This window comes from Salvelinus alpinus, chromosome 22 (genome assembly GCF_045679555.1).
Source record: "Salvelinus alpinus chromosome 22, SLU_Salpinus.1, whole genome shotgun sequence".
Taxonomy (NCBI): Eukaryota; Metazoa; Chordata; class Actinopteri; order Salmoniformes; family Salmonidae; genus Salvelinus; species Salvelinus alpinus.
The window spans coordinates 51,444,476-51,471,975 of record NC_092107.1 but is presented as its reverse complement, the minus strand read 5'-3'; the positions used below and the strand labels follow the sequence as shown (position 1 = coordinate 51,471,975).

At 45.5% G+C, this 27,500-nt stretch overlaps 1 protein-coding gene across 1 annotated transcript in view; it reads right to left on the bottom strand.

The window, feature by feature from the left end:
• LOC139549624 (cell adhesion molecule-related/down-regulated by oncogenes-like) overlaps positions 1 to 27,500 on the bottom strand; it is a 102,681-nt gene that overhangs the window by 4,760 nt on the left and 70,421 nt on the right. The window contains exon 2 of the mRNA XM_071360300.1: positions 4,746 to 4,934. Coding sequence (XP_071216401.1) covers positions 4,746 to 4,815 — 70 coding nt within the window. The 5' untranslated portion in view covers positions 4,816 to 4,934. The remainder of the gene's footprint in view (positions 1 to 4,745; positions 4,935 to 27,500) is intronic.

Below are 27,500 nucleotides of genomic sequence, written 5' to 3'. Positions count from 1 at the left end.
ATACTAGTGTAAAGTAGAGAGGCATATCCAGATTATAGATACTAGTGTAAAGTAGAGAGGCAGATCCAGATTACAGATACTAGTGTAAAGTAGAGAGGCAGATCCAGATTACAGATACTAGTGTAAAGTAGAGAGGCATATCCAGATTATAGATACTAGTGTAAAGTAGAGAGGCAGATCCAGATTACAGATACTAGTGTAAAGTAGAGGGGCAGATCCAGATTACAGATACTAGTGTAAAGTAGAGAGGCAGATCCAGATTACAGATACTAGTGTAAAGTAGAGAGGCAGATCCAGATTACAGATACTAGTGTAAAGTAGAGGGGCAGATCCAGATTACAGATACTAGTGTAAAGTAGAGGGGCAGATCCAGATTACAGATACTAGTGTAAAGTAAAGAGGCAGATCCAGATTACAGATACTAGTGTAAAGTAGAGAGGCAGATCCAGATTACAGATACTAGTGTAAAGTAGAGAGGCAGATCCAGATTACAGATACTAGTGTAAAGTAGAGAGGCAGATCTAGATTACAGATACTAGTGTAAAGTAGAGAGGCAGATCCAGATTACAGATATTAGTGTAAAGTAGAGAGGCAGATCCAGATTACAGATACTAGTGTAAAGTAGAGAGGCAGATCTAGATTACAGATATTAGTGTAAAGTAGAGAGGCAGATCCAGATTACAGATACTAGTGTAAAGTAGAGGGGCAGATCCAGATTACAGATACTAGTGTAAAGTAAAGAGGCAGATCCAGATTACAGATACTAGTGTAAAGTAGAGAGGCAGATCTAGATTACAGATACTAGTGTAAAGTAAAGAGGCAGATCCAGATTACAGATACTAGTGTAAAGTAGAGAGGCAGATCCAGATTACAGATACTAGTGTAAAGTAGAGAGGCAGATCCAGATTACAGATACTAGTGTAAAGTAGAGAGGCAGATCCAGATTACAGATACTAGTGTAAAGTAGAGAGGCATATCCAGATTATAGATACTAGTGTAAAGTAGAGAGGCAGATCCAGATTACAGATACTAGTGTAAAGTAGAGGGGCAGATCCAGATTACAGATACTAGTGTAAAGTAGAGAGGCAGATCCAGATTACAGATACTAGTGTAAAGTAGAGAGGCAGATCCAGATTACAGATACTAGTGTAAAGTAGAGGGGCAGATCCAGATTACAGATACTAGTGTAAAGTAGAGAGGCAGATCCAGATTACAGATACTAGTGTAAAGTAGAGAGGCATATCCAGATTATAGATACTAGTGTAAAGTAGAGAGGCAGATCCAGATTACAGATACTAGTGTAAAGTAGAGGGGCAGATCCAGATTACAGATACTAGTGTAAAGTAGAGAGGCAGATCCAGATTACAGATACTAGTGTAAAGTAGAGAGGCAGATCCAGATTACAGATACTAGTGTAAAGTAGAGGGGCAGATCCAGATTACAGATACTAGTGTAAAGTAGAGGGGCAGATCCAGATTACAGATACTAGTGTAAAGTAAAGAGGCAGATCCAGATTACAGATACTAGTGTAAAGTAGAGAGGCAGATCCAGATTACAGATACTAGTGTAAAGTAGAGAGGCAGATCCAGATTACAGATACTAGTGTAAAGTAGAGAGGCAGATCTAGATTACAGATACTAGTGTAAAGTAGAGAGGCAGATCCAGATTACAGATATTAGTGTAAAGTAGAGAGGCAGATCCAGATTACAGATACTAGTGTAAAGTAGAGAGGCAGATCTAGATTACAGATATTAGTGTAAAGTAGAGAGGCAGATCCAGATTACAGATACTAGTGTAAAGTAGAGGGGCAGATCCAGATTACAGATACTAGTGTAAAGTAAAGAGGCAGATCCAGATTACAGATACTAGTGTAAAGTAGAGAGGCAGATCTAGATTACAGATACTAGTGTAAAGTAAAGAGGCAGATCCAGATTACAGATACTAGTGTAAAGTAGAGAGGCAGATCCAGATTACAGATACTAGTGTAAAGTAGAGAGGCAGATCCAGATTACAGATACTAGTGTAAAGTAGAGAGGCAGATCCAGATTACAGATACTAGTGTAAAGTAGAGAGGCATATCCAGATTATAGATACTAGTGTAAAGTAGAGAGGCAGATCCAGATTACAGATACTAGTGTAAAGTAGAGGGGCAGATCCAGATTACAGATACTAGTGTAAAGTAGAGAGGCAGATCCAGATTACAGATACTAGTGTAAAGTAGAGAGGCAGATCCAGATTACAGATACTAGTGTAAAGTAGAGGGGCAGATCCAGATTACAGATACTAGTGTAAAGTAGAGAGGCAGATCCAGATTACAGATACTAGTGTAAAGTAGAGAGGCATATCCAGATTATAGATACTAGTGTAAAGTAGAGAGGCAGATCCAGATTACAGATACTAGTGTAAAGTAGAGGGGCAGATCCAGATTACAGATACTAGTGTAAAGTAGAGAGGCAGATCCAGATTACAGATACTAGTGTAAAGTAGAGAGGCAGATCCAGATTACAGATACTAGTGTAAAGTAGAGGGGCAGATCCAGATTACAGATACTAGTGTAAAGTAGAGAGGCAGATCCAGATTACAGATACTAGTGTAAAGTAGAGAGGCATATCCAGATTATAGATACTAGTGTAAAGTAGAGAGGCAGATCCAGATTACAGATACTAGTGTAAAGTAGAGGGGCAGATCCAGATTACAGATACTAGTGTAAAGTAGAGAGGCAGATCCAGATTACAGATACTAGTGTAAAGTGGAGAGGCAGATCCAGATTACAGATACTAGTGTAAAGTAGAGAGGCAGATCCAGATTACAGATACTAGTGTAAAGTAGAGAGGCATATCCAGATTATAGATACTAGTGTAAAGTAGAGAGGCAGATCTAGATTACAGATACTAGTGTAAAAATCCTCATGATATCATTCTGCCAGGTAGGCCTACTTCACAGTCAACATTGGGAAGGTTTTTTTGGGGGGGGGATCCTATAGAAATGTCCATTCAAACAGTGCATGATGGCTGAAATGCGGATCGCAAAGATTCAACCGAAACCAACCAAAAAATTAATGTCGCACTGCAAAGCAAAAGGGTCGCAAGCGCGAGTTTTGAGCCCTGAGAAGGAATGAGGCATTGGCCACAATACCTCCAAGGGTAAACAGAACAGTTGCAAATCTGATGATGAAGATAGATAGATCTCACTATATATATTCTACAGTGCCTTGCAAAAGTATTCACCCCCCTTGGCGTTTTTCCTATTTTGTTGCATTACAACCTGTAATTTAAATAGAGTTTTATTTGAATTTCATGTAATGGACATAAACAAAATAGTCCAAATTGGTGAGGTGAAATGAAAAAAATGACTTGTTTAATTTTTTAAAATAAACCCCCGGACAAGTGGTGCGTACATATGTATTCACCCCCCATAATTAGTTAAATAAAGTCCACCTGTGTACAATCTAAGTGTCACATGATCTGTCACATGATCTCAGTATATATACACCTGTTCTGAAAGGCCCCAGAGTCTGCAACACCACTAAGCAAGCGGCACCATGAAGACCAAGGAGCTCTCCAAACAGGTCAGGGACAAGGTTGTGGAGAAGTACAGAGCAGGGTCGGGTTATAAAAGATTATCCAAAACTTTGAACATCCCACGGAGCACCATTAAATCCGTTTATATAAAAATGGAAAGAATATGGCACCACAGCACTGACAAGAATCGGAGGAAAAGGAGGACATTAATCAGAGGCAACAAAGATAACCCTGAAGGAGCTGCAAAGCTCCACAGCGGAGATTGGAGTATCTGTCCATAGGACCACTTTAAGCCGTACACTCCACAGAGCTGGGCTTTAGGGAAGAGTGGCCAGAAAAAAATAAGCAACCATGTTTGGTGTTTTCCAAAAGGCATGTGGGAGACTCCCCAACCAACTCCTCTTATCACCCCGAGAACACCATCCCCACAGTGAAGCATGGTGGTGGCAGCATCATGCTGTGGGGATGTTTTTTATCGTCAGGGACTGGAAAACTGGTCAGAATTGAAGGAATGATGGATGGAGTTAAATACAGGGAAATTCTTGAGGGAAACCTGTTTCAGTCTTCCAGAGATTTGAGACTGGGACGGAGGTTCACCTTCCAGCAGGACAATGACCCTAAGCATACTGCTAAAACAACACTCGAATGGTTTAAGGGGAAACATTTAAATGTCTTAGAATGAACTAGTCAAAGCCCAGACCTCAATCCAATTGAGAATCTGTGGTATGACTTAAAGATTGCTGTACACCAGCGGAACCCATCCAACTTGAAGGAGCTGGAGCAGTTTTGCCTTGAAGAATGGGCAAAAATCCCTGTGGCTAGATGTCCCAAGCTTATAGAGACATACCCCAAGAGACTTGTAGCTGTAATTGCTGCAAAAGGTGGCTCTACAAAGTATTGACTTTGAGGGGATGAATACTTATGCACGCTCAAGTTTTATTTTTTGTAAATATTTTGTATCTTCAAAGTGGTAGGCTTGTTGTGTAAATCAAATGATACAAACCCCCCAAAAATCCATTTTAATTCCAGGTTGTAAGGCAACAAAATAGGAAAAATGCCAAGGGGGAGGAATACTTTCGCAAGCCACTATACTACTGTAAATCCACCAATAGATCCCTCATTCCTAAATCAACACACTTTTGATCGTTTCTTGAAGTACAAAACACTTTAAAAGAAGAGGAATAAAGTCTTAAATACAAGGTTGACTGTATTATCAGTACTTACCACTGCAGCTGTGTAGGAGTGCTTGGCTGAGACAAAGCACAGTGCAGAGAACCCTCAGACCACCAGCCATAGTGACCACTCAGCCCTGCTGATCGCCCGCCACCAAGCACACACACCAAAACACACACACACAACAACACACACACACACACCCGACACACACACACACCTGACGTCTGGTCAGCACACCTGCAACACACAGAGATAGACAAACAACAGAGCATTGTTAGAACAGGAACACAGCATTATTCAGCCGAGCTGCATGGGGTTTGCTGCCCCCCCCCCCCCCCCCCCTCTATCTAGGTACAGACATCACCACAGATCCCCCCCCCCTCTATCTAGGTACAGACATCACCACATCTCTCCCTCTATCTAGGTACTGACATCACCACAGATCCCCCCCTCTATCTAGGTACAGACATCACCACATCTCTCTCTATCTAGGTACAGACATCACCACAGATCTCTCTCTATCTAGGTACAGACATCACCACAGATTTCCCTCTATCTAGGTACAGACATCACCACAGATCATTCCCTCTATCTAGGTACAGACATCACCACAGATCATTCCCTCTATCTAGGTACAGACATCACCACAGATCATTCCCTCTATCTAGGTACAGACATCACCACAGATCATTCCCTCTATCTAGGTACAGACATCACCACAGAACTCTCTCTATCTAGGTACAGACATCACCACAGATCATTCCCTCTATCTAGGTACAGACATCACCACAGATCATTCCCTCTATCTAGGTACAGACATCACCACAGATCTCTCTCTATCTAGGTACAGACATCACCACAGATCATTCTCTCTATCTAGGTACAGACATCACCACAGATCTCTCTCTATCTAGGTACAGACATCACCACAGATCATTCCCTCTATCTAGGTACAGACATCACCACATCCCAAACAGTCTCAAGGGATTGATACTTTATACGGCACTATATAGGGAATAGGGTGAGTCCTGGTCTAAAGTAGTGTCTAAAGTAGTGCACTATATAGGGAATAGGGTGGGTCCTGGTCTAAAGTAGTGCACTATATCAGGGAATAGGGTGGGTCTCTGGTCTAAAGTAGTGCACTATCACTAGGGAATAGGGTGGGTCCTGGTCTAAAGTAGTGCACTATATAGGGAATAGGGTGAGTCCTGGTCTAAAGTAGTGTACTGATATCAGGGAATAGGGTGGGTCCTGGTCTAAAGTAGTGTACATATATCAGGGACATAGGGTGGGTCCCTGTGTCTAAAGTAGTGCACTATATAGGGAATAGGGTGGGTCCTGGTCTAAAGTAGTGTACTATATAGGGAATAGGGTGGGTCCTGGTCTAAAGTAGTGTACTATATAGGGAATAGGGTGGGTCCTGGTCTAAAGTAGTGCACTATATAGGGAATAGGGTGGGTCCTGGTCTAAAGTAGTGCACTATATAGGGAATAGGGTGGGTCCTGGTCTAAAGTAGTGCACTATATAGGGAATAGGGTGGGTCTCTCTAGGTCTAAAGGTACAGATAGTCACTATATAGGGAATAGGGTGGGTCCTGGTCTAAAGTAGTGCACTATATAGGGAATAGGGTGGGTCTCTGGTCTAAAGTAGTGCACTATATAGGGAATAGGGTGGGTCCTGGTCTAAAGTAGTGTACTATATAGGGAATAGGGTGGGTCCTGGTCTAAAGTAGTGTACATGATATCACCGGGAATAGGGTGGGTCCTGGTCTAAAGTAGTGTACTATATAGGGAATAGGGTGGGTCCTGGTCTAAAGTAGTGCACTATATAGGGAATAGGGTGGGTCCTGGTCTAAAGTAGTGCACTATATAGGGAATAGGGTGGGTCCTGGTCTAAAGTAGTGTACTATATAGGGAATAGGGTGGGTCCTGGTCTAAAGATCAGTGTCCCATCTATATAGGGAATAGGGTGGGTCACTAGCAGTCCTAAAGTAGTGCTACTATATAGGGAATAGGGTGGGTCCTGGTCTAAAGTACGTGCACTATATAGGGAATAGGGTGGGTCCTGGTCTAAAGTAGTGCACTATATAGGGAATAGGGTGGGTCCTGGTCTAAAGTAGTGTACTATATAGGGAATAGGGTGGGTCCTGGTCTAAAGTAGTGCACTATATAGGGAATAGGGTGGGTCCTGGTCTAAAGTAGTGCACTATATAGGGAATAGGGTGGGTCCTGGTCTAAAGTAGTGTACTATATAGGGAATAGGGTGGGTCCTGGTCTAAAGTAGTGTACTATATAGGGAATAGGGTGGGTCCTGGTCTAAAGTAGTGCACTATATAGGGAATAGGGTGGGTCCTGGTCTAAAGTAGTGCACTATATAGGGAATAGGGTGGGTCCTGGTCTAAAGTAGTGCACTATATAGGGAATAGGGTGGGTCCTGGTCTAAAGTAGTGCACTATATAGGGAATAGGGTGGGTCCTGGTATAAAGTAGTGCACTATATAGGGAATAGGGTGGGTCCTGGTCTAAAGTAGTGCACTATATAGGGAATAGGGTGGGTCCTGGTCTAAAGTAGTGCACTATATAGGGAATAGGGTTCTATTTCAGCCGCACTTTAAACCAGTCAGTAACACTACTAGTGAAATAAGTTTCCCCTCTGCCTGTCTCATCTCATCTCCCTCCTTGCCCAGCCCAGTAGAAAAAAAACCTCTATTAAGCCCTGTGATTAATCTCAAACACCATTCCTCCTGATCGTCATGACATATTCTCTTTACACACCCCTTGATCTCACACACTCCTGGGCTTTTACCCCCCCCCCCCCCCCCCCTATGAACTAGTGCTGAAGAGATTCTCCTCTCTGCTCTCAATATCACTCTCTAGTCACACAGGACTAACCCTTCTAAGACTCACTGTAGCTTGAAGACATACACACTCACACACACTCACACACACACTCACACACACACTCACACACACTCCCAGGCTCACTGTAGGCTGAAGACATACACACACACATACACACTCACACACACTCACACACACTCACACTCCCAGACTCACTGTAGCCTGAAGACATACACACACACATACACACTCACACACACTCACACTCCCAGACTCACTGTAGGCTGAAGCTGTGGTCCAGACACACAGAAACATCTACCAAAAAAAATACAAATTCCTTCTAGACAACTTCCTGAACAAAACGTTCCACTGTAATAGTGAAGAGGTAAACTTGGCAGTAGAAAACCTAAACAGTATATTTGACCTCTCAGCTCCTTTATCAAATGTAAAAATGTCCAGCAGACAACTGAAGAAAATGAAAAGCAACGACAAATGGTTTGATGAAGAATGCAAAAACCTAAGAAATAAATTGATAAACCTGTCCAACCAAAAACATAGAGACCCAGAAAACCTGAGCCTACGTCTTCACTTTGGTGAATCACTAAAACAATACAGAAATACACTACGGAAAAAGAAGGAACAGCACGTCAGAAATCAGCTCCATGTAATCGAAGAATCCATAGACTCTAACCACTTCTGGGAAAATTGGAAAACACTAAACAAACAACAACACGAAGAATTATCTATCCAGAATGGAGATGTATGGGTAAACCACTTCTCCAATCTTTTTGGCTCTATAACAAAGAACAAACATCTAAAACAAATACATAATCAAATACAAATCTTAGAATCAACTATTAAAGACTACCAGAACCCACTGGATTCTCCAATTACATTCAATGAACTACAGGACAAAATACAAACCCTCCAACCCAAAAATGCCTGTGGTGTTGATGGTATCCTTAATGCAATGACCAAATATACAGACAACAAATTCAGATTGGCTATACTAAAACTCTTTAACATCATCCTCAGCTCTGGCATCTTCCACCATATTTGGAACCAAGGACTGATCACCCCAATCCACAAAAGTGGAGACAGATTTGACCCCAATAACTACCGTGGGATATGCGTCAACAGCAACCTTGGGAAAATCCTCTGCAATATCATTAACAGCAGACTCGTACATTTCAGATTCGGACAAACCTGGGCCCTGCCAGACCTGGGCCCTGCCAGACCTGGGCCCTGACAGACCTGGGCCCTGACAGACCTGGGTCCTGACAGTAAATCTCAGTAAGACCAAAATAATGGTGTTCCAAAAAAGGTCCAGTTTCCAGGACCACAAATTCCATCTAGACACCGTTGCCCTAGAGCACACAAAAAACTATACATACCTCGGCCTAAACATCAGCACCACAGGTAACTTCCACAAAGCTGTGAACGATCTGAGAGACAAGGCAAGAAGGGCCTTCTATGCCATCAAAAGGAACATAAAATTCAACATACTAATTAGTATCTGGCTAAAAATACTTGAATCAGTTATTGAACCCATTGCCCTTTATGGTTGTGAGGTCTGGGGTCCGCTGACCAACCAAGAATTCACAAAATGGGACAAACACCAAATTGAGACTCAGCATGCAGAATAAAATTCTACAACCACCTAAAAGGAAGCGATTCCCAAACCTTCCATAACAAAGCCATCACCTACAGAGAGATGAACCTGGAGAAGATTCCCCTAAGCACGCTGGTCATCATCTCCCTCTCCTCAGTACTAATGATATAGAACAGTAGATGTTCTAGAACAGTACTAATGATATAGAACAGTAGGTGTTCTAGAACAGTACTAATGATATAGAACGGTAGATATTGTAGAACAGTACTAATGATATAGAACGGTAGATATTGTAGAACAGTACTAATGATATAGAACGGTAGATGTTGTAGAACAGTACTAATGATATAGAACAGTAGGTGTTCTAGAACAGTACTAATGATATAGAACAGTAGGTGTTCTAGAACAGTACTAATGATATAGAACAGTAGATGTTCTAGAACAGTACTAATGATATAGAACAGTAGATGTTCTAGAACAGTACTAATGATATAGAACGGTAGATATTCTAGAACAGTACTAATGATATAGAACGGTAGATGTTCTAGAACAGTACTAATGACATAGAACAGTACATGTTCTAGAACAGTACTAATGATATAGAACGGTAGATGTTCTAGAACAGTACTAATGATATAGATCAGTAGATGTTCTAGAACAGTACTAATGATATAGAACAGTAGATGTTCTAGAACAGTACTAATGATATAGAACAGTAGATGTTCTAGAACAGTACTAATGATATAGAACAGTAGATGTTCTAGAACAGTACTAATGATATAGAACGGTAGATGTTCTAGAACAGTACTAATGATATTGAACGGTAGATGTTCTAGAACAGTACTAATGATATAGAACAGTAGATGTTCTAGAACAGTACTAATGATATAGAACAGTAGATGTTCTAGAACAGTACTAATGATATAGAACAGTAGATGTTCTAGAACAGTACTAATGATATAGAACAGTAGATGTTCTAGAACAGTACTAATGATATAGAACGGTAGATGTTCTAGAACAGTACTAATAATATAGAACGGTAGATGTTCTAGAACAGTACTAATGATATAGAGCAGTAGATGTTCTAGAACAGTACTAATGATATAGAACGGTAGATGTTCTAGAACAGTACTAATGACATAGAACAGTACATGTTCTAGAACAGTACTAATGATATAGAACGGTAGATGTTCTAGAACAGTACTAATGATATAGAACGGTAGATGTTCTAGAACAGTACTAATGATATAGAGCAGTAGATGTTCTAGAACAGTACTAATGATATAGAACGGTAGATGTTCTAGAACAGTACTAATGACATAGAACAGTACATGTTCTAGAACAGTACTAATGATATAGAACGGTAGATGTTCTAGAACAGTACTAATGATATAGAACGGTAGATGTTCTGGAACAGTACTAATGATATAGAGCAGTAGATGCTCTAGAACAGTACTAATGATATAGAACGGTAGATGTTCTAGAACAGTACTAATGACATAGAACAGTACATGTTCTAGAACAGTACTAATGATATAGAACGGTAGATGTTCTAGAACAGTACTAATGATATAGAACGGTAGATGTTCTAGAACAGTACTAATGACATAGAACAGTACATGTTCTAGAACAGTACTAATGATATAGAACGGTAGATGTTCTAGAACAGTACTAATGATATAGAACGGTAGATGTTCTAGAACAGTACTAATGATATAGAGCAGTAGATGCTCTAGAACAGTACTAATGATATAGAACGGTAGATGTTCTAGAACAGTACTAATGACATAGAACAGTACATGTTCTAGAACAGTACTAATGATATAGAACGGTAGATGTTCTAGAACAGTACTAATGATATAGAGCAGTAGATGTTCTAGAACAGTACTAATGATATAGAGCAGTAGATGTTCTAGAACAGTACTAATGATATAGAACGGTAGATGTTCTAGAACAGTACTAATGATATAGAACGGTAGATGTTCTAGAACAGTACTAATGATATAGAACGGTAGATGTTCTAGAACAGTACTAATGATATAGAACGGTAGATGTTCTAGAACAGTACTAATGATATAGAGCAGTATGAGTCATCCTATACCCCTATTCAAAGTGCATTCCTAAACATCTGCTGTACATAAACTACACGGCACATCAGAGGGACAAAAGTGTCTTAGTGTGTGAGTGTACATTACGTTTGTGTGTGTGTGTGTGCGTGTGTTTGCTGTATTCAGTCAGTCGGATCAAACCCTCAGCTCTGAGGAGGATAGCGTCTCTCCTCTCCAGCGAGTCCAGACATGCCCTGAACACTAGAACACAAGAAGACTGTCCCCATGGCATCAGCAGAAACATCTACACAGAATAATAATATATCATTACAACAATAACAACAGCAGCCACAGACAGAGAGAGAGGGGGAGAGACAGAAACAAAAACAGACAGACAGACAGAGAGAGAGGGGGAGAGACAGAGAGAGAAAGAGAGGGGGGGAGAGACAGAGAGAGAGAGACAGAGAGAGAGAGAGGGGGGGGGGCAGAGAGAGAGGGGGAGACAGAGGGGGGGAGACAGAGAGAGAGAGAGAGAGAGAGAGAGAGAGAGAGAGAGAGAGAGAGAGAGAGAGAGAGAGAGAGAGACAGAGAGAGAAAGAGGGGGGGAGAGACAGAGAGAGAGAGACAGAGAGAGAAAGAGAGAGAGGGGGAGACAGAGAGAGGGGGGGACAGAGAGAGAGAGACAAAGAGAGAAAGAGAGAGAGGGGGGAGAGAGAGGAGGGGGAGACAGAGAGAGAGATACAGAGAGAGAGAGAGAGAGAGAGATACAGAGAGAGAGAGAGAGAGAGAGAGAGAGAGAGAGAGAGAGAGAGAGAGAGAGAGAGAGAGAGAGAGAGAGAGAGAGAGAGAGAGAGAGAGAGAGAGAGAGGGGGGAGACAGAGAGAGAGGAGGGGGAGACAGTGAGAGAGAGACAGATAGAGAGAGAAAGAGAGAGAGGGGGGAGACAGAGAGAGGGGGAGAGGGGGGGGCAGAGAGAGGGGGAGAGACAGAGAGAGGGGGGAGAGGGGAGGGCAGAGAGAGAGGGGGGGGCAGAGAGAGAGGGGGGGACAGAGAGAGAGGGGCGGTGTACCACACTACAGTTTGATAGGAAACTAGAGCTGATACTGTAACTAACTCTTTTCCTTTCAGTGTTAACCCCTTTCTAATCCCTGACAGAACCAAGTTTGTGTAAACCACGCGTCTGTTTATCAGTCTCAGTGATCTGGCACAACGAGGAAACAACAGAACAGGGACATCCTTCCTGACTCTGTTGGATCTTTCTCCTTCCATCCATCCTGATCCATCTCAGTCTGTCTGTCTCCTCTCCCCTAGGACTGACTGGGGAGATGTGATATCTTGTCTCGTTCATCTGAGAACAGCATCCTGATGCAGGCAAGCAGGGCAGAGGAAGTACACCAGGGATATGAAAGGTAATTCTCTCTTTCTGTGCCAGCTCAGACACCACACAGCCTGCCGGATTAGATGGCTGGCTGCAACATGTCCAGGGCCCCATTCACAACATGCCCAGGGCCCCATTCACAACATGTCCAGGGCCCCATTCACAACATGTCCAGGGCCCCATTCACAACATGCCCAGGGCCCCGTTCACAACATGTCCAGGGCCCCATTCACAACATGTCCAGGGCCCCATTCACAACATGTCCAGGGCCCCATTCACAACATGCCCAGGGCCCCATTCACAACATGTCCAGGGCCCCATTCACAACATGTCCAGGGCCCCATTCACAACATGCCCAGGGCCCCATTCACAACATGTCCAGGGCCCCATTCACAACATGCCCAGGGCCCCATTCACAACATGCCCAGGGCCCCGTTCACAACATGCCCAGGGCCCCGTTCACAACATGCCCAGGGCCCCATTCACAACATGCCCAGGGCCCCATTCACAACATGTCCAGGGCCCCATTCACAACATGCCCAGGGCCCCATTCACAACATGCCCAGGGCCCCATTCACAACATGTCCAGGGCTCCATTCACAACATGTCCAGGATAACTTGCGGCGCCGAAAAGAGATGGCCGCCTCGCTTCGCGTTCCTTGGAAAATATGCAGTATTTTGTTTTTTTATGTGTTATTTCTTACATCGGTACCCCAGGTAATCTTAGGTTTCATTACATACAGTCGGGAGGAACTACTGAATATACGATTAACGTCAACTCATCATCGTTCCTACCAGGAATATGACTTTCCCGAAACGGATCCAGTGTTTTGCCTTCCACCCAATACAATGGATCTGATCCCAGCCGGCGACCCTGTGCGACGCCGTAAAAGGGGCAAACGAGGCGGTCTCGTGGTCAGGCTTCGGAGACGGGCACATCGCGCTCCACTCCCTAGCATACTACTCGCCAATGTCCAGTCTCTTGACAATAAGGTTGATGAAATCCGAGCACGGGTAGCATTCCAGAGAGACATCAGGGATTGCAACGTGCTCTGCTTCACGGAAACATGGCTAACTCAAGAGACGCTAACGGAGTCGGTGCAGCCAGCTGGTTTCTTCATGCATCGCGCCGACAGAAACAAACATCTTTCTGGTAAGAAGAGGGGCGGGGGGGTATGCCTTATGATTAACGAGACGTGGTGTGATCATCATAACAACACACAGGAACTCAAGTCATTCTGTTCACCTGATCTAGAACTCCTCACAATCAAATGTCGACCGCATTATCTACCAAGGGAATTCTCTTCAATCATAATCACAGCCGTATATATTCCCCCCCAAGCAGACACATCGATGGCCCTGAACGAACTTTATCTGACTCTTTGTAAACTGGAAACCACACACCCTGAGGCTGCATTCATCGTAGCTGGGGATTTTAACAAGGCTAATCTAAAAACAAAACTCCCTAAATTCTATCAGCATATCGATTGTGCTACCAGGGCTGGAAAAACCCTAGATCATTGTTATACTAATTTCCGCGACGCATATAAGGCCCTCCCCCGCCCCCCTTTCGGAAAAGCTGACCACGACTCCATTTTGTTGATTCCAGCCTACAAACAGAAACTAAAACAACAAGCTCCCGCGCTCAGGTCTGTTCAACGCTGGTCCGACCAATCTGAATCCACGCTTCAAGACTGCTTCGATCACGCGGATTGGAATATGTTCCGCATTGCGTCCAACAACAATATTGACGAATATGCTGATTCGGTGAGCGAGTTCATTAGGAAGTGCATTGACGATGTCGTACCCACAGCAACGATTAAAACATTCCCAAACCAGAAACCGTGGATTGACGGCAGCATTCGCGTGAAACTGAAAGCGCGAACCACTGCTTTTAACCAGGGCAAGGTGACCGGAAGCATGACCGAATACAAACAGTGTAGCTATTCTCTCCGCAAGGCAATCAAACAGGCTAAGTCCCAGTACAGAGACAAAATCGAGTCGCAATTCAACAGCTCAGACACAAGAGGTATGTGGCAGGGTCTACAGTCAATCACGGATTACAAAAAGAAAACCAGCCCCGTCGCGGACCAGGATGTCTTGCTCCCAGACAGGCTAAACAACTTTTTTGCCCGCTTTGAGGACAATACAGTGCCACTGACACGGCCCCCTACCAAAACCTGCGGGCTCTCCTTCACTGCAGCCGAGGTGAGTAAAACATTTAAACGTGTTAACCCTCGCAAGGCTGCAGGCCCAGACGGCATTCCCAGCCGCGTCCTCAGAGCATGCGCAGACCAGCTGGCTGGTGTGTTTACGGACATATTCAATCAATCCTTATCCCAGTCTGCTGTTCCCACATGCTTCAAGAGGGCCACCATTGTTCCTGTTCCCAAGAAAGCTAAGGTAACTGAGCTAAACGACTACCGCCCCGTAGCACTCACTTCCGTCATCATGAAGTGCTTTGAGAGACTAGTCAAGGACCATATCACCTCCACCCTACCGGACACCCTAGACCCACTCCAATTTGCTTACCGACCCAATAGGTCCACAGACGACGCAATCGCAACCACACTGCACACTGCCCTAACCCATCTGGACAAGAGGAATACCCATGTGAGAATGCTGTTCATCGATTACAGCTCAGCATTTAACACCATAGTACCCTCCAAACTCGTCATCAAGCTCGAGACCCTGGGTCTCGACCCCGCCCTGTGCAACTGGGTCCTGGACTTCCTGACGGGCCGCCCCCAGGTGGTGAGAGTAGGTAACAACATCTCCACCCCGCTGATCCTCAACACTGGGGCCCCACAAGGGTGCGTTCTGAGCCCTCTCCTGTACTCCCTGTTCACCCACGACTGCGTGGCCATGCACGCCTCCAACTCAATCATCAAGTTTGCGGATGACACTACAGTGGTAGGCTTGATTACCAACAACGACGAGACGGCCTACAGGGAGGAGGTGAGGGCCCTCGGAGTGTGGTGTCAGGAAAATAACCTCACACTCAACGTCAACAAAACAAAGGAGATGATTGTGGACTTCCTTGAAACAGCAGAGGGAGCACCCCCCTATCCACATCGACGGGTCAGTAGTGGAGAAGGTGGAAAGTTTTAAGTTCCTCGGTGTACACATCACGGACAAACTGAATTGGTCCACCCACACAGACAGCGTTGTGAAGAAGGCGCAGCAGCGCCTCTTCAACCTCAGGAGGCTGAAGAAATTCGGCTTGTCACCAAAAGCACTCACAAACTTCTACAGATGCACAATCGAGAGCATCCTGTCGGGCTGTATCACCGCCTGGTACGGCAACTGCTCCGCCCACAACCGTAAGGCTCTCCAGAGGGTAGTGAGGTCTGCAGAACGCATCACCGGGGGCAAACTACCTGCCCTCCAGGACACCTACACCACCCGATGTCACAGGAAGGCCATAAAGATCATCAAGGACAACAACCACCCAAGCCACTGCCTGTTCACCCCGCTATCATCCAGAAGGCGAGGTCAGTACAGGTGCATCAAAGCAGGGACCGAGAGACTGAAAAACAGCTTCTATCTCAAGGCCATCAGACTGTTAAACAGCCACCACTAACATTTAGCGGCCGCTGCCAACATACTGACTCAACTCCAGCCACTTTAAAAATGGGAATTGATGGAAATTATGTAAAAATGTACCACTAGCCACTTTAAACAATGCCACTTAATATAATGTTTACATACCCTACATTACCCATCTCATATGTATATACTGTACTCTATATCATCTACTGCATCTTGCCATCTTTATGTAATACATGTACCACTAGCCACTTTAAACTATGCCACTTTATGTTTACATACCCTACATTACCCATCTCATATGTATATACCGTACTCTATACCATCTACTGCATCTTGCCATGCCGTTCTGTACCACCACTCATTCATATATCTTTATGTACATATTCTTCATCCCTTTACACTTGTGTGTGTGTATAAGGTAGTAGTTGTGGAATTGTTAGGTTAGATTACTTGTTGGTTATTACTGCATTGTCGGAACTAGAAGCACAAGCATTTCGCTACACTCGCATTAACATCTGCTAACCATGTGTATGTGACTAATAAAATTTGATTTGATTTGATTTGATTTGATTCACAACATGTCCAGGGCCCCATTCACAACATGTCCAGGGCCCCATTCACAACATGTCCAGGGCCCCATTCACAACATGTCCAGGGCCCCATTCACAACATGTCCAGGGCCCCATTCACAACATGCCCAGGGCCCCATTCACAACATGCCCAGGGCCCCATTCACAACATGCCCAGGGCCCCATTCACAACATGCCCAGGGCCCCATTCACAACATGCCCAGGGCCCCATTCACAACATGCCCAGGGCCCCATTCACAACATGTCCAGGGCCCCATTCACAACATGTCCAGGGCCCCATTCACAACATGTCCAGGGCCCCATTCACAACATGTCCAGGGCCCCATTCACAACATGTCCAGGGCCCCATTCACAACATGTCCAGGGCCCCATTCACAACATGTCCAGGGCCCCATTCACAACATGTCCAGGGCCCCATTCACAACATGTCCAGGGCCCCATTCACAACATGTCCAGGGCCCCATTCACAACATGTCCAGGGCCCCATTCACAACATGTCCAGGGCCCCATTCACAACATGCCCAGGGCCCCATTCACAACATGTCCAGGGCCCCATTCACAACATGCCCAGGGCCCCATTCACAACATGCCCAGGGCCCCATTCACAACATGTCCAGGGCCCCATTCACAACATGTCCAGGGCCCCATTCACAACATGCCCAGGGCCCCATTCACAACATGCCCAGGGCCCCATTCACAACATGTCCAGGGCCCCATTCACAACATGTCCAGGGCCCCATTCACAACATGTCCAGGGCCCCATTCACAACATGTCCAGGGCCCCATTCACAACAAGGAAGTCCCCTGTAGAACGGAATCTGATCTGATGATCTGATGAGACGGAGAGCACAGAGCTGGAAAACTGTTTCCTTCCTCTACTACTGCTGGCCTGCTCCTCCCTAGTCCCAACGCTGATACCCTGTCAGCCTATTATCCTGCTGGCCTGCTACTCCCTAGTCCCAACGCTGATACCCTGCCAGCCTATTATCCTGCTGGCCTGCTACTCCCTAGTCCCAACGCTGATACCCTGTCAGTCTATTATCCTGCTGGCCGGCTATTCCCTAGTCTCAACGCTGATACCCTGCCAGTCTATTATCCTGCTGGCCTGCTACTCCCTAGTCCCAACGCTGATACCCTGTCAGTCTATTATCCTGCTGGCCTGCTCCTCCCTAGTCCCAACGCTGATACCCTGCCAGCCTATTATCCTGCTGGCCTGCTATTCCCTAGTCCCAACGCTGATACCCTGCCAGTCTATTATCCTGCTGGCCTGCTACTCCCTAGTCCCAACGCTGATACCCTGCCAGTCTATTATCCTGCTGGCCGGCTATTCCCTAGTCTCAACGCTGATACCCTGTCAGTCTATTATCCTGCTGGCCTGCTACTCCCTAGTCCCAACGCTGATACCCTGCCAGTCTATTATCCTGCTGGCCTGCTACTCCCTAGTCCCAACACTGATATCCTGCCAGCCTAGTATCCTGCTGGCCGGCTACTCCCTAGTCCCAACGCTGATATCCTGCAGCCTAGTATCCTGCTGGCCTGCTCCTCCCCAGTCCCAACGCTGATACCCTGCCAGCCTATTCACTTTCTCTTTGGTCTCATCTCTCTTTTCTCGATCTGGTTTCTCTCCCTCTCCCCTACCCATCCCCCCTCTCGCTCCCTCTCCCCTACCCATTCCCGCTCTCTCTCTCTCCTCCCTTTCTCTTCCCCCTCTCACCCTCCAAGGCACCAGACCAGACTAGATGACTTAGTAAAGATCCTGTGTCCCAGACATTCATCCTCTACCCTCCAGTCTTCTGTTGCTCTCTGAGAGAGAGAGATAGATAAAGAGAGTGAGAAAGAGAAAGAGAGAGAGAGAAAGGCAGATAGAGAGAGACAGTCTAACAGTCTTCTGTTCCTCTTTTCTTTAGCGCTAGAGGGAGGTGGATGATGTGGACTTTCTCATGGCAGAAGACAGCAAAACCAGCATCAAACTACATGACATCCCAACAGAGGACAGCAAAACCAGAGGAGAGGAGGGGAGGGGAGAGGACAGGAGAGGAGAGGAGGGGAGAGGACAGGACAGGAGAGGAGGAGGAGAGGACAGGAGAGGAGGGGAGAGGAGGGGAGAGGAGAGGAGGAGGAGAGGACAGGAGGGGAGGGGAGGGGAGAGGAGAGGAGAGGAGAGGAGAGGAGCTGGGGTTGGAGCATCAAAGACCCCGAGGGCAGCAGGAACAGATCACAACATGGAGCAGCAGGAGACACACACACACGCACGCAAACACGCACGCACGAACACACACACACACGCTCAATGTGAAGTGAGTAATGTGTTTTCATTTGACAGTACTGACAATACTATTGAAACACTTTCACCTTCATCTAGGTACAGCTGGTAGCAGCTATGAAAAAAATAGTGCTATCTAGAACCTAAAAGGCCATATTGGGTTCTAGATAGCACTTTTGGAACCCTTTTGGAACCCTTTCAGAACCCTTTCGGAACCCATTTGGAACCCTTTTGGAACCCTTTCGGAACCCTTTCAGAACCCTTTTGGAACCCTTTTGGAACCCTTTCGGAACCCTTTTGGAACCCTTTCGGAACCCTTTTGGAACCCTTTCAGAACCCTTTTGGAACCCTTTTGGAACCCTTTCGGAACCCTTTTGGAACCCTTTTGGAACCCTTTCAGAACCCTTTTGGAACCCTTTCAGAACCCTTTTGGAACCCTTTTGGAACCCTTTTGGAACCCTTTTGGAACCCTTTCAGAACCCTTTCAGAACCCTTTTGGAACCCTTTCGGAACCCTTTTGGAACCCTTTCAGAACCCTTTTGGAACCCTTTCAGAACCCTTTTGGAACCCTTTTGGAACCCTTTCAGAACCCTTTCGGAACCCTTTTGGAACCCTTTCGGAACCCTTTTGGAACCCTTTCAGAACCCTTTTGGAACCCTTTCGGAACCCTTTTGGAACCCTTTTGGAACCCTTTCAGAACCCTTTTGGAACCCTTTCAGAACCCTTTTGGAACCCTTTCAGAACCCTTTTGGAACCCTTTCAGAACCCTTTTGGAACCCTTTCAGAACCCTTTTGGAACCCTTTCGGAACCCTTTTGGAACCCTTTCAGAACCCTTTCGGAACCCATTCGGAACCCTTTTTTCTAAGAGTGTATGAATCACTGAACCTTTGAATAAACTACAAAAGGGATGGAAATATGAGAAATGAGAAAAGGTAATGACAGGAAATATGAGAAACGAGAAAAGGTAATGACTGGGAAAGTCTGCAGAAGACTGTGTTTATGAGTGTGTGAAAGAGACAGAGTGAGAGAAAGAGAGAGTGAGAGAGAGACAGTGTGAGAGAGAGACAGCGTGAGAGAGACAGTGTGAGAGAGATAGACAGCGTGAGAGAAAGAGAGAGTGAGAGAGAGACAGCGTGAGAGAGGGAGAGTGAGAGAGAGACAGTGTGAGAGAGAGAGACAGCGTGAGAGAGAGAGAGTGAAAGCAAGAGTGTGAGAGAGAAAGTGAGAGAGAGAGAGAGTGTAAGAGAGAGAGAGTGAGATAGAGAGTGTGAGAGAGAGAGTGTGTGAGAGAGTGTGCACGAGAGTGTGAGAGAGGGACAATGTGAGAGAGAGAGAGAGAGAGAGAGAGAGAGAGAGAGAGAGAGAGAGAGAGAGAGAGACAGTGAGAGAGACACTGAGAGAGAGAGAGACACTGAGAGAGTGTAAGAGAGAGGAACAGTGTGAGAGAGAGACAATGTGAGAGAGAGAGAAAGTGTGAGAGAGACAGAGAGAGAGAGACAGTGAGAGAGAAAGTGTGAGAGAGAGTGTGAGAGAGAAAGACAGTGAGAGAGACAGTGTGAGAGAGATAGTGAGAGAGAGACAGTCAGAGAGAGACACAGAGAGAGAGACCCCACCCCCTCCTAACCCTGTCAGCTCCCCTGACAACCCCCCCCCCCTTCCAGACCAGCGAGACCCCCTTCCAGACCAGCGAGACCCCTCCCAGACCAGCGAGACCCCCCTCCCAGACCAGCGAGAACCCCTCCCAGACCAGCGAGACCCCCCTCCCAGACCAGCGAGAACCCCTCCCAGACCAGCGAGACCCCCCCCCCCCAAACAAACCCTAGCCACACCCTGTATGGTCCCCCCATATCAGACCCCTTCTGCCCGCCCCCCCGCCCCTGAGGACCTCAATATGACAGCAGGACATATGCCAAGGCCGTGAGCAGATCAACAGACCCAACCCTCACTAATGGGGCGGCAGCGTAGCCTAGTGGTTAGAGCGTTGGACTAGTAACCGAAAGGTTGCAAGATCGAATCCCCGAGCTGACAAGGTATACATATGTCTTTCTGCCCCTGAACAAGGTAGTTAACCCACTGTTCCTAGGCCGTTGTTGAAAATAAGAATTTGTTCTTAACTGACTTGTTGTTTAGTTAAAATAAAGGAAAATAAAATAAAACACGAATGCCCAATCCTCATCCTGTGACCTAAGAGGTATCAGATACTCAACATGCTCTGCTCACACCAACTGTGATGTTCCGGGGCCTAAACCACACAAAAACAACACTAGACACTATGGAACACAAAGCTTTTACTGTCTCATCCTGGAATATACAAGGTCTGAGGTCATCTGCTGTTGGCCTAAAGAGCAGGAACCCAGACTTCATCAAAGAAATCGGAAATACAGACATTGTCATCCTACAAGAAACATGGTATAGAGGAGACTGGTTTCCCTCTAGGTTACAGAGAGCTGGTAGTCCCATCCACAACACTACCAGGTGTGAAACAGGGAAGAGAGGAGACTGACCCACCGGTTGCCCTTTAGGTTACAGAGAGCTGGTAATCCCATCCACCAAACTACCAGGTGTGAAACAGGGAAGAGACTCAGGTGGTATGCTAATTTGGTATCGAGCAGACCTAACTCACTCTATTAAATTAATCAAAACCGGAACATTTTATATTTGGCGAGAAATTCATAAGGAAATGATCTCAACAGAGAAAAATGTCCTCCTGTGTGCTTCCTATTTCCCCCCACTAGAATCCCCATACTTTAATGAAGACAGCTTCTCCACTCTGGAGGGAGAAATCAATCATTTCCAGGCCCAGGGACATGTACTAGTCTGTGGCGACCTAAATGCCAGAACCGGACAAGAACCTGACACCCTCAGCACACAGGGGGACAAACACCTGCCTGGAGGTGACAGCATTCCCTCACCCATATGCCCCCCTAGACACAACTATGACAACATAACCAACAAAAACGGGTCACAACTCCTGCAGCTCTGTCAGATAGGTCTGTAGATAGTCAATGGTAGACTTTGAGGGGACTCCTACGGTAGGTACACCTATAGCTCATCTCTTGGCAGTAGTACTGTAGACTACTTTATCACTGACCTCAACCCAGAGTCTCTCAGAGCGTTCACATTCAGCCCACTGACACCCCTATCAGACCACAGCAAAATCACAGTCTACTTGAACAGAGCAATACTCAATCATGAGGCATCAAAGCCAAAGGAACTGAGTCATATTAAGAAATGCTATAGATGGAAGGAAAGTAGTGTGGAAACCTACCAAAAAACAATTAGGCAACAACAAATTCAATCCCTTTTAGACAACTTCCTCGACTAAACATTTCACTGTAATAGTGAAGGTGTAAACTTGGCAGTAGAAAACCTAAACAGTATATTTGACCTCTCAGCTTCCCTATCAAATGTAAAAATGTCCAGCAGACAACTGAAGAAAATTAACAACAACGACAAATGGCTTGATGAAGAATGTAAAAACATTAGAAAGAAATTGAGAAACCTGTCCAATCAAAAACACAGAGACCCAGAAAACCTGAGTCTACTTCTTCACTATGGTGAATCACTAAAACAATACAGAAATACACTACGGAAAAAGAAGGAACAGCACATCAGAAACTAGCTCAATGTAATTGAAGAATCCATAGAATCTAACCAATTCTAGGAAAATTAGAAAACACTAAACAAACAACAACACGAAGAGTTATCTATCCAAAATGGAGATGTATGGATAAACCACTTCTCCGATCTTTTTGGCTCTAGAACAAAGAACAAACAGCTAAAACATATTATACATAATCAAATAAAAATCTTAGAATCAACTACTAAAAACTACCAGAACCCACTGGATTCTCCAATTACATTCAATGAACTACAGGACAAAATACAAACCCTCCAACCCAAAAAGGCCTGTGGTGCTGATGGTATCCTCAATGAAATGATAAAATATACAGACCACAAATTCCAATTGGCTATACTAAAACTCTTTAACATCATCCTCAGCTCTGGCATCTTCCACCATATTTGGAACCAAGGACTGACAAGAATCCACAAAAGTGGAGACAAATTTGACCCCAATAACTACTGTGGGATATGCGTCAACAGTAACCTTGGGAAAATCCTCTGCATTATCATTAACAGCAGACTCTTACATTTCCTCGGTGAAAACAATGTCCTGAGCAAATGTCAAATTGGCTTTTTACCAAATTACCCTGATTGACAAACAAACAAAACAAAACAAAGGTAAAGTCTCCTCATTCTTTTTTGATTTCAAAAAAGTTTTTGACTCAATTGTGCATGAGGGTCTGCTGTACAAATTGATGGTAAGTTGTGTTGTGGGTAAAACATAACAGCATTATAAAATACATGTACACAAACAACAAGTGTGCGGTTAACATTGGAAAAAAAACACACACTTTTCTTTCCACAGGGCCGTGGGGTGAGACAGGGATGCAGCTTGAGCCCCACCCTCTTCAACATATATATCAACGAATTGGCGAGGGCACTAGAACAGTCTGCAGCACCCGGCCTTACCCTACTAGAAACTGAAGTCAAATGTCTACTGTTTGCTGATGATCTGGTGCTTCGGTCCCCAACCAAAGAGGGCCTACAGCAGCACCTAGATCTTCTACACAGATTCTGTCAGACCTGGGCCCTGACAATGAATCTCAGTAAGACAAAAATAATGGTGTTCCAGAAAAGGTCCAGTTTCCAGGACCACAAATTCCATCTAGACACCGTTGCCCGAGAGCACACAAAAAACTATACATACCTCGGCCTAAAAATCAGCGCCACAGGTAACTTCCACAAAGCTGTGAACGATCTGAGAGACAAGGCAAGAAGGGCCTTCTATGCCATCAAAAGGAACATCAAATTCGACATACCAATTAGGATCTGGCTAAAAATACTTGAGTCCGCTATAGAACCCATTGCCCTTTATGATTGTGAGGTCTGGGGTCCGCTCACCAACCAAGAATTCACAAAATGGGACAAACACCAAATTGAGACTCTGCATGCAGAATTATACAAAAATACTGTCTGTGTACAACGTAAAATAATGCGTGCAGAGCAGAATTAGGCCGATACCCGCTAATTATCAAAATCCAGAAAAGAGCCGTTAAATTCTACAAACACCTAAAAGGAAGCGATTCCCAAACCTTCCATAACAAAGCCATCACCTACAGAGAGATGAACCTGGAGAAGAGTCCCCTAAGCAAGCTGGTCCTAGGGCTCTGTTCACAAACACAAACACACCCCACAGAGCCCCAGGACAGCAGCACAATTAGACCCAACCAAATCATGAAAAAACCAAATGATAATTACTTGACACATTGGAAATAATTTACATAAAAACAGAGCAAACTAGAATGCTATTTGGCCCTAAACAGAGAGTACACAGTGGCAGAATACCTGACCACTGTGACTGACCCAAACTTAAGGAAAGCTTTGACTATGTACAGACTCAGTGAGCATAGCCTTGCTATTGAGAAAGGCCGCCGTAGGCAGACATGGCTCTCAAGAGAAGACCAGCTATGTTCCCACTGCCCACAAAATGAGGTGGAAACTGAGCTGCACTTCCTAACCTCCTGCCCAATGTATGACCATATTAGAGACGCATATTTCCCTCAGAATACACAGATCCACTAAGAATTAGAAAACAAACCCGTTTGTGATAAACTCCCATATCTACTGGGTGAAATACCAAAATGTGACATCATAGCAGTAAGATTTGTGACCTGTTGTCACAAGAAAAGGGCAACCAGTGAAGAACAAACACCATTGTAAATACAACCTATATTTATGTTTATTTATTTTCCCTTTTGTACTTTAACTATTTGTACATTGTTACAACACTGTATATAGACATAATATGACATTTGTAATGTCTTTATTCTTTTGGAACTTTTGTAAATTAAATGTTTAATGTTCCTTTTTATTGTTTATTTCACTTTTATTTATTATCTATTTCCCTTGCTTTGGCAATGTAAACATATGTTTCCCATGCCAATAAAGTCGTTAAATTGAAATTCAATTGATAGTGAGAGAGAGAGACAGTGTGTGAGAGAGAGAGAGAAAGAGAGAGAGAGAGAGAGAGAGAGAGAGAGAGAGAGAGAGAGAGAGAGAGAGAGTGAGAGAGATGAGAGAGAGAGAGAGAGAGAGAGAGAGAGAGAGAGAGAGAGAGAGAGTGAGAGTGAGAGAGGGAGAGAGAGACAGTGAGAGTGAGAGAGAGAGAGAGAGACAGTGAGAGTGAGAGAGGGAGAGAGAGACAGTGAGAGTGAGAGAGGGAGAGAGAGACAGTGAGAGCTTAGTATTTCTAGTATAATGGTCTACTGACCTGTGTGCTATGCCCTAAACCTGTCTCCACTCGCCTTACACCCTTCTGACTGATGATCTACACTACCGACATTCCATATGCTCTGATCAGAGAAAGAGAGAGAGAGAGAGAGAGAGAGAGAGAGAGAGAGAGAGAGAGAGAGAGAGAGAGAGAGAGAGAGAGAGAGAGAGAGAGAGAGAGAGGGGGGAAAGTGACAGTAGTAGTAGAGAGAGAGAGAGAGAGAGAGAGAGAGAGAGAGAGAGAAGTACAAGAACAAAGGGAAGGGAGACACAAATTTTAAAAAAGGAGAGAGAAAGTGTGTGAGAAAAAGAAGATAGATTCATAGGGAGGTGAAAGTCTCAGACCCCTACCCCCTTACCCTCTTTCCCCTTCCCCACTTCCTTTCCCCACCCCCCTCGTCCCCTTCCTCCTTCACCTCTTCCCCCTTCCTCCTTCACCTCTTCCCCCTTCCCCTTCCCCCTCGTCCCCTTCCTCCTTCACCTCTTCCCCCTTCACCTCTTCCCCCTTCCCCTTCCCCCTCGTCCCCTTCCTCCTTCACCTCTTCCCCCTTCCTCCTTCACCTCTTCCCCCTTCCCCTTCCCCCTCGTCCCCTTCCTCCTTCACCTCTTCCCCCTTCCCCTTCCCCTTCCCCCTCGTCCCCTTCCTCCTTCACCTCTTCCCCCTTCCCCTTCCCCCTCTTCCCCCTTCCTCCTTCACCTCTTACCCCTTCCCCTTCCCCCTCGTCCCCTTCCTCCTTCACCTCTTCCCCCTTCCTCCTTCACCTCTTCCCCCTTTCCACCCTTCTCTCCTTCCCTCCTTCCCTCCTCAGTTCTGCCAGATAGAGAGAGAAAAGCAGATACTGAGTAGTCCACCAAACCGCCTATACAACCTAACCTGATGCTACAACCTAACCTGATGCTACAATCTAACCTGATGCTACAACCTAACCTGATGCTACAACCTAACCTGATGCTACAACCTAACCTGATGCTACAACCTAACTTGATGCTACAACCTAACCTGATGCTACAACCTAACCTGATGCTACAATCTAACCTGATGCTACAATCTAACCTGATGCTACAACCTAACCTGATGCTACAACCTACCTGATGCTACAACCTAACCTGATGCTACAACCTAACCTGATGCTACAACCTACCTGATGCTACAACCTACCTGATGCTACAACCTAACCTGATGCTACAACCTACCTTATGCTACAACCTAACCTGATGCTACAACCTAACCTAATGCTACAACCTAACCTGATGCTACAACCTAACCTGATGCTACAATCTAACCTGATGCTACAACCTAACCTGATGCTACAACCTAACCTGATGCTACAATCTAACCTGATGCTACAATCTAACCTGATGCATTGATGAAGGTTGGCTGTACTGACTGAAAGGCTCAGTGTTTTGCCAATCGTGGTGTGGTTGAGAGGGAGGCTGTGTGATTGGTTAGTCTCTGTGTAAGAGGCAGTGTGATTGGTTAGTCTCTGGACTGACTGGCTAGGACCCGGCTGTACCACTCTCTGATTAAAGACGACACACATTATTAAAAGAGAGAAAGAGGAGAGGAGTGGAGAGGAGAGTAGAGGAGAGGAGAGGAGAGGAGAGGAGAGGAGAGGAGAGGAGAGGAGAGGAGAGGAGAGGAGAGGAGAGGAGAGGAGAGGAGAGGAGAGGAGAGGAGAGGAGGAGTGGAGTGGAGTGGAGTGGAGTGGAGTGGAGTGGAGTGGAGAGGAGAGGAGAGGAGAGGAGAGGAGAGGAGAGGAGAGGAGAGGAGAGGAGAGGAGAGGAGAGGTAAGAATGTTTTAAAGGGAGGCTGAGGAGGAAATCAAACTCACAGACTCCTTCAGACCGTACATAACATACGCAACTACATTGGAATGGAATGAATGTCCTCTGTCCATTGAATTCTCTGCTGTGCCAGGGCCCAGCCCTACTCCCTTAAAGCCGGGGTCCAGCCCTACTCCCGTAAAGCCGGGGCCCAGCCCTACTCCCTTAAAGCCGTGGTCCAGCCCTACTCCCCGTAAAGCCGGGGCCCAGCCCTACTCCCTTAAAGCCGGGGTCCAGCCCTACTCCCTTAAAGCCGGGGTCCAGCCCTACTCCCTTAAAGCCGGGGCCCAGCCCTACTCCCTTAAAGCCGTGGCCCGGCCCTACTCCCTTAAAGCCGTGGTCCAGCCCTACTCCCTTAAAGCC